Source organism: Esox lucius, chromosome 20, assembly GCF_011004845.1.
Source record: "Esox lucius isolate fEsoLuc1 chromosome 20, fEsoLuc1.pri, whole genome shotgun sequence".
Lineage (NCBI taxonomy): Eukaryota > Metazoa > Chordata > Actinopteri > Esociformes > Esocidae > Esox > Esox lucius.
Window position 1 is genome coordinate 34,734,035 of NC_047588.1, and position 8,572 is coordinate 34,742,606.

General features: G+C 38.8%; 1 protein-coding gene across 3 annotated transcripts; it reads right to left on the minus strand.

Annotated features, from left to right (window-relative positions):
* Positions 1 to 3,529: 3,529 nt before the first annotated feature.
* On the minus strand, positions 3,530 to 7,826 carry LOC105006210 (beta-microseminoprotein-like). 3 transcript variants are annotated; one of them, XR_004574863.1, is made up of 5 exons: positions 7,676 to 7,826; positions 6,940 to 7,024; positions 4,602 to 4,683; positions 4,387 to 4,513; positions 3,530 to 3,760 (listed from the first exon to the last, which is right to left on the minus strand). XR_004574863.1 is itself a non-coding variant. In XM_034288691.1 (4 exons), the coding sequence occupies exons 1-4, from the start codon at positions 7,676 to 7,678 to the stop codon at positions 3,631 to 3,633; spliced, it is 342 nt and encodes a 113-aa protein (XP_034144582.1). In that variant the 5' UTR covers positions 7,679 to 7,824; the 3' UTR covers positions 3,530 to 3,630. The 3 variants fall into 3 exon arrangements, 1 of the variants encoding a protein (XP_034144582.1); XR_004574864.1 differs by lacking the exon at positions 7,676 to 7,826 and adding an exon at positions 7,105 to 7,119; XM_034288691.1 differs by lacking the exon at positions 6,940 to 7,024 and having other exon boundaries at positions 7,676 to 7,824.
* Positions 7,827 to 8,572: the final 746 nt, after the last annotated feature.

Sequence of the window (8,572 nt, forward strand, 5' to 3'; positions counted from 1 at the left end):
TTTACTGGGCTTGTAGAATGATGTGTGTTACGTCCCCTGTTCAATATCTCTGTAGTGTTCTGTGTATGTGTTTTGTTCTGCTCTGTATGTGTGTCTTCTCAGTACAGGTGACAATATTCTTCAATCAAGCTCATCAATGACTCCGCCTACCCCGTTACCCGGTTCAGCTGTTTCCACTCATCATCTGTCCCATCATGCATTTCTGAGCAGTATATGTACTTCTGGTTTTTGGTCATTCTCGCTCTCACTCTCCATGCGTAAGGTTGTGTATGTGGTTTCTGGTTTGTTGTGAAGTGTTTTGTGGTTAGGATTGTTGTGGGTGTAGTTAAGTGGATTTTGTGTGGTTTGGAGTGAGAGCTGTTTGTGTGGTTGAATTGTATGTGGTTGAACTTTGTTTGTACAAGTGGTACATTGCCTAACATTGTTAGTTCTTGTTTCTACAGGGAGTGAATAGTTTAGCCCTGCTCTGGAGTCTACATCCCTGCACGTAGGGTAACTCCCCTGTCTAGGCACACTAGTTACACCTGGCCAGGCCACTTACTGTAAGTTTGGGTAGGGCACCTTGATAGTGTGCCAGATTAGCTTCTGTGTTTTGGGTGGGAGTTAGGACAGGTAAGGGGGTGGGAGGCTGTTTGTTTCTTTCTTTGATTTGGTACCACCAGTTCTCCTCATCTCCCTGATATTATTTCCGTGGCTAAATAAAAGCCTGTTTTGTACGGTACTTCTGTGTGTTGTGTCCTTACTCGCACTACGACCCCATACCCTTTTGCTGGCTGCAGGGCGTCCTTGTGCAGTGGCGTGGCTCCCACTCCCCTCCTGGGGAGAACACGTTGTTACGTTCTGTCCTCCCCAGGAGGGGAGTGGGAGCCACGCCACTGCACAAGGACGCCCTGCAGCCAGCAAAAGGGTATGGGGTCGTAATCCATTCAGTATGTTCAAAAGGGTTGTCGTAAGGTCATATTGACTATAGATTCTGGGAAACTGGTTTTGGCAAAAACACATTTGACAAATACTTTTAACTCTGGTAAGGCAAATGTTAAGAGCACACCTGCCGCAGTCTGTTGGACATGGAACCATGAGGACCAACAATTTACCTTCAAAAATAGGACATTCCAAATGTATTTCTCTAGGCTGGACTGATGTAGATAGGTGCAGCGATTTCAACATCAGGAATTTTGTCATGGTTACATTTTCAACAAGGCTATTCCACATTCCAAAAATCTGCCTAATTTACATGCCTACTACAGGAAGTATTGAACAGGGTACTATTTGGACGCATCTACAGTTTGTGGTTTAAAAACAGTGACGAGAGGATTACAGCCTCTCATAACAGATGTCCTAACACAAACATAAAATATTTGGATTGTTTCCATATGTCCTTTGTTCATGATGTAATCCAGTGTATGGTAGTCAATGAAGGAACATGTCTGCTTGGATACAACCTTGAGGGGCCAAGTTTCTCTGTATGAATGCATTTCTTGCCATGTGCTGCGGACTCAAAACTTAATAAGTTCAGCCAAAAGAAATGTCATTGCAGGGCTTATGAACGTCCAGTACATGTTCTAGTCTGTGGAGCCCGAATTGGGTGTGGGAGGTATTTAAAAGGCATAAAACCACTGGAGCAGCTTTTATTTAAAAAAGTATATGTAATAGAAGTATAGATTACTAGCTACAGATGTCAATAGTTAGCTTCTTAACTATGCCCATAGTTAGCTTAATTCTTAGCCCAGCCAAAAGAAGCAGTACTGTAAATTTAATTCCAACACTACAGACCCTGTTTTAGCATAATGGAGATGTAAATCTATAGGTTGATGCCCGAAAACAGCATTGCTACAATGTTAAGCTAAATAAAACAAGTTAAAGCTAGTGACAAGCATGAATTGATGTGCGCCTTATGCCTGTAGTTTCCTGAATTCTTTAGTATTGTAATTCCTGCCACTGAACCAGTGTCAATTTTGTTTATCAGAAATAATGGCGTAAGTAGGTGAGGGGGGGGGGGGTTGCCAGGGCGGGGGAAGATAATAATGTTCCTAATGTAAATTGGGTGGTTAGTGGGTTACTCCCAGACCCCTGGATCTAAGTGAACTACTCGTCAGTCAGGTATCTACTGAAATACCTTCTGCCTGGTTGACTGTCTGGCTGCCAATCTGTCTATCTGTCTGTTTGTATCTATCTATCTGTCTGTTTGTGTCTGACCAGTTTGGGGGCCCTGCAGGTGACTGGGCTAATGAGTTGTTTTCTCTATCCATCCTCCTCCCTGATTGGTTTGCTCCCCACAATTTTTTCTAAAGTAACCCAGGGCTACCTTACCCAGCAACCCTGGAGTCACATCGGATAGTGTGACTTCTAGTTTTGTAAGACCAAACTCCACTCACAGAGAAAAAATATGACAATGTATCTATTGGCCAATTACTAACATGAATTTCAGAGCTATGTTTTAAGATTTCAGTGCATCAGTCACTGGATGTCACCAATTTTCCAATAGGTGGCACTGTTATGTGCCACCCATTTTACTTAAATTGGCCACCCTATTTCACCCAGAGATATGGACATTTATATATGGGATGGAGTTCTGAGATCCTGAAAAAGGGCTCATGAGTTCAGGTTGGATTTTCTTCCATCTTGGTTTGGCCCATTAAGTGACATGTCAAAATATATGTGATTTTTATAGAACATTGGCTGCAGTCATCATCAGCATATGTGCTAAAGACCACCCTCTGTCATGTGCAGCCAGTACTGCAATTAGAGACAAAACAAAGACAGGATCAGGGTTTAACTTGATGGGAGGGAGAAGTGAATTTAAATGTTTTTGTTGCAGGTTAGCAGAACTAACAAAGCAGTTTTCTTATGCCTGCAATTCCCACAGCACACCTCCAACATGACTCCATTTACTTTTCTCCATTTCATTACTTTTGACTAGTCAACAGTGTATACTATTTAACCGGTCATCATTAAATACTATATTTAACCAGTCACTGTTTAAATCTAGATTTATCCTGTCATCATTCAATAATAGATTTAAATCAGGGTTGGGGAACCTGGATGGGGGTGGGGACAACAGATATTGTGTACTGGTCATCAGGGGGCCGCAGATAACTTGGAAAAACATCAGGGGGCCGCAGTCATCAGGGGACCGCAGATTAACTTATTAACAAATACAGTAAAAATAAACTGGGTCTGATACTAGTTCACGTATATCTGGGCAATTTTAAAGTATTGAACAACGTGCTGTTTGTTGTCTTCCGGGATTCAGCAAGTTTGCTGCCGTGAAATTAAACACATAGACCCTTTGAACACTATATGTTTTTTGGATGTTTTCACTACTTCTCTATAATAGGTATCATCAAGTATTTTATGGGTCAAACATCAGCACACTCTCAGCTACATTAAGAAAGACATCACAACAGCTTTCATAGACCCTGAAATTACTGTTATATGTGTAAACATGCAACAAAAAAAAATCAGGTCTATTTCATATTTTGTTTCCAGCATAGATTTCTCTGGTTCCATAAAATGCTGTTACCAAAGGAACATTCATGCTCATGTTTATTAAGAAGTGACACACAGAACAACAGCAGTACGTCACACTTTCATATTACATTCATGTGGAGCAGAGAAGAAGAGAACACATCATTTCCCCACACTGCTGTAGATGGGACATGGAATGGAGCTATCACTCTTCTTGAACACATTATACTGACAGGCCTTCTGGTCAAACTCCATTATGCAATCACTTGGAAACCTTTTGGGTGTTGAATACCTGCAATCAAACAGTCAACATCACTCACTTATTCTGTTAAAAGACCAGCTCAGAAACTTGTGTGAATCTTCTGTTGGGAATAATAGCAACATGCACTATTCATTCAGATAAACAGGGAGGAAATACTGAGGTTTATATGGACTATATAAGTCAAGGGTAGTACAATAAAGTTGTGTAGGATACTCCGATCAGCTAACGACTCATATGCAGTGTGAGACCAAGGGTAGCACATGTTTGGCGGCTATCAACGGCGTAGGTCTGTATTGTTTATTGGGAGGGTCAGGGTCAATGGATCCCAGGATTTTCACTCTTTTACTGGGGGGTCACACTGACCTGTATGTAACCCCCCCCCCCCCAAATTCAACACCCCCGGGGACTACATAGGCACAAATCACCATTGACTCTGCTCACAGCATAATTGCTCAGGGGTTTTCCCCTGCAGGTCTGCAATTGTTTTATGGTTATAGGATTACCTGTAGAAAACGATATAAAAAAAAGGGATCGTGCACACATTATAGAAGAGCTCTCGGGTGTAGCTAAACCTTAATCCTCAGAATGCATGCCAAAACAGGACCGTCAAGGTTTTTCGCCAAACATTGACTATTAACGTGAGACTGTGTACTCACGCGTCACAGCAACTCATCTCCCCGTTGTCTAGACAACTGCAGTCCATACAGTCACTGGTCCTCCACCTGGAACCGATAGCGTGCCATGTCCCATCCTTCGTATAAAGACACTGTTTTATCCCATCACCTATACGAGAAAACAAAATAAAATATGTATGTGTGTGTATGTCTGTATATGTGTGTGTGTATGGTCAGCATCTGGCTCTGTGTTTTACCTGGTTCAGCTTGTTGAAACCAACAGGCAGCATAGGACAGTGGCAGCACTGAGCACAAGATCACAGCCAGAGCCAAAGACCTCTTCACAGGGAGAAAAGACACAGTTCGACATTGAGATTTTAGGCCATTCACCTAGATCTCTGCAATATAATAATATCACAGATTTTTCTGAAAAGGTCCTTTACTATGCTACCTTCCAGTACTTCAATGATATGATGGAAAAAACATACTGTGTAACACCCCAGTACCTTTATTATCTTTGTTTTGCTGGGTAGAAAATTACTCATAACCATTTAAAATGACTAAAAACATTTAACTTTAAGAAATAATAATGGACCAATACTACCAGTGCCATTATCACAGATTTTATAGCTAGAGGGTGAAGCCTCAGGAGCATCTAAATATTGGAAAACAATAGAAATAGTACATATTAGTTGAACATTTTGACTAAATATAACCCACATTCTTGGAGAACCTTATTTAATTCAAATGAATATTCAAAACACAATAGTCCCAACTAGTAAACATTTGATGTGATCTTATATATTAAGATAAAAAATGAATTTTGGTTAACATGTGTTTTTACTGTTAAGATTAAACAATGGCCAAATTGCCACAGGATTTCCATTGTGGACAGTGAGGTTTAGCACCAAGGTAAAGTTAGTTATATCTTCAGAGATTCAAAAGACATTCAACAGACATTCCATTGTAAACTTATTTAAACATTAAAAGCTACTTGCATTATTCACTGATAACTATGACAGACCTTTCAAATTATTTTGCATTAGGCTGGAACACATTTACAACCTTTGATTTGATGAAAAGGCTGGACAACACATAGACACTTTTATAATCCTGCAAACTGAAAAACGCCATGACATTGCAATAACTTTTTTAGAAAATATCAAAGCAAGTTCATTACCATTTCAAAATATACTAGATCAGGCTGGACAACCTAGTATAGAATAATATAAACTTGGAATTATGTTTATATGATACTTTTTGAAAATGTTATTGTGATTTAATTGTGTTTTTCAAAGTTGCCCGAATTTTTAAGTCTATGTGTTTTTGATCAAATCAAAGGTTGTAAAGGTTGTCTAGCCTAGTATAGAATATTTTGAACTTCGAATTATATTTCAATGAACAATTTTGAAACACCTATTGCTTATAGCATGTTATTGCATTTTTCAATGTTAGGAAATGTATATAAAATCTAGGTGTGATTTTTTGATCAAATCAAAGGTTGTATGTAGTCTTGCCTAATCTACCCCTAATATTTCAATAGGTCTATCATAGTTTTCAGTGAAGAATTCAATTCGTTTTTAATGTTTAAATTTGTTCATAGCAAATGTCTGTTGAATCCAGCTCAATATCAGCAAAACGAAGGAGATGATCGGTGATTACAGGAAGCAGTGGCGGAGAGACCACGCCCCCATACACATCAATGGGTCTTATGAAGTCTTGGCCCAGACCTGCGGAGTACCTGGCTTGAAAGACCCGTTGCTGTCCCTGTCCAAGGTCCTACTGGTTGTGTTGCAGATCAAGACGATGCCCGACGATTTCGGCTGCCACTGTGCTGACACCTCCCCCTCCCCCACGTTGTCCCTTTCCTTGTCCATCTGGTCATGGTTCCACCCTGAACTAAGTTTAAATAGACTCTGGACTTAGCCCACATGCATTTATTAATTATTATAATTGTACTCTTTATATGTTCACCCGGCACAGCCAGAAGAGGACTGTCACCCCTCTGAGCCTGGGTCCTCTCTAGGTTTCTTCCTAAATTTCGGCATTCTTAGGGAGTTTTTCCTAGCCACTGAAATCCAACCCTACTGTTGTTTGCTCCTTGGGGTTAAAGTCCGGGTGTTTTGTAAAAGCACTTTGTGACAACTGCTGATGTAAAAAGTGCTTTATAAAATAAATTTGATAAAAATTTGATTGATTGACAAATAATCCTTTGAACTTTGATCTCTGTATATAAAACCAACATTACTTCGGTATCTTAAGCGTATTCCGAGGTTGGTTGGGTTTGTGTCTTTGACTCAGTGCACTCCCCGTTCCCAGCCAAACACTAACACATCCCGGACTTGTTAATTGTGTCACGTGTCTTCAATGACTAACACCAGGTCCCAATCATTCCATCAGTATGTGTTTAAATGTTTCTCCTCTGCTCCCCTCACTTGTTGGTTATTGTTGCTATATGTTGCACATACATGGTGAGTCTTTGGCTGTTTGCTGTGTTAAAGTTGCCACTTTACTTTGTTTCAGTGTATTCTGTGTTCATTTCATTAAATATTCATTCCAATGCAAGAAAGCCTGAGCCTGGATCCTCCACACTACCAATAATGTTACGGGTGACTCTGAGCCTGGATCCTCCACACTTCCACTAATGTTACGGATGACTCCATTTTCTTAGTTGCACTATCTGGGAAAAAAACACCATGGAAGCTAATTATCCAGACAATAGTTTCAATGTACCTTTATAAATGAAAAAAGGCTACTTACCAGCTAAAGGGTTCACAAAGATTTCACACCAGTCATTAGGCTAACCAGTGATATTACCTCTTCATAGACAAATATTTAGATTTCATTTGCTATTTGCTCATAAGGTCAATGACCCTCCAACAAATATCTCTCTTGCCAACTTTCCAGTGAATTTTGAAATCCGCTTTCTTGTCAAATTAATCCATGTAACCAAAAACCATGCAAGAGACAAATCATGCTATCACAAGTAAATAAATGGATACACACGATAAATTATATTTCATGTACGCTTTTACATTAGCTTTTTCTGTGTCAGTACTGTACTAGGCAGTAAATGAAATATTAAACATTATTTTTCAATTTGGAAGGAATTGTAAAAAATATATAATGAATGAATTACTTTGGATTTAAATTTTGGTTTTGTCACCAAAAATGCTTAACCATATAGAAAAGGGAATTGCAAAGTCTATTTACAATTTCAGTTGAGTTTTGTCTGTCATTAACTTCCATACATGTTGTCAGTCATTAACAACTGACTCCAAATCCAAAGCCTAGGATCAAAGATCAATATACAAAACTTGAAGAAACTTACCATAATTCTCAAGACTGTAGATTGAATTCACAGGTAGAGGCTGTAGTGTTGAGCAGAATGGTTATGCAGTAATCCTCCCCTGGAAATCAGGCAAGTAAAAAGAGAGGAAAAAACAACACACATACCTTCCGTAATACGCCAGTTTTGACGCCAAAGTTGGCATTTATCAAAGTTGATCTTGATGGGAAAGTGTGCGTATCCGCAAATTTCAACCCATGCGTATGCACAGCCTAGCGGTTGAATTGAAGAAATACCATGCTATTTCGGAAAAGCTGGTAGAGGAATGTCAACTTCAACACATGGGAAAAATATTAGCAGTAAAAATATGAATATCCTACAGGAATACGCAAACTGTTTCCTTAAACATCGTAGGCTTATAGGCTACGGATGTTGTAAGCGTGAAAACCCTACCGCTTGTACACTCTTAAAACAAATGTGTTGAAAACAACACAACATGTGTCATTTTCAACACATGTTCTGAGTGTGCTCAGGGACAACACATGTTGTGTTAAATACAACACAGAATATGTGTTGTGAACACACACACACAAATGTGTTACTTTAGTTAACACACTAATGTGTTATTTTTGTATACATCTAACACAACTGTGTTATAGATTTTTTTATTTATTTATTATAAAATATTTATTATAAAATAGTATTAAAAAAGCTAGATCAGAATACAACATGTACAGTTATCATGAAATCACACGGAAACATCAAATACTGTTTACATACTGTTTATTCTGCTTTTTTTCTGGTTTTAACATGGAATTCATTCTGTAAAAAATACTGTTGATAAAAAAAGCATTTCTTAACATTAATGATATAAAACATTCATCAAACACTTTGAAAATGACAACATACATCAATTAATATATTTTATCAACTCATATC

Bases quoted from the DNA above. Each gene is read 5' to 3' on its own strand.
- LOC105006210 (XM_034288691.1), bottom strand. The intron at 4,514-4,601 runs GTAAAACACAGA...TTTCTCGTATAG, and splicing joins GTTTCAACAAGCTGAACCAG to GTGATGGGATAAAACAGTGT. The intron at 3,761-4,386 runs GTGAGTACACAG...GTTTGATTGCAG, and splicing joins GAGATGAGTTGCTGTGACGC to GTATTCAACACCCAAAAGGT.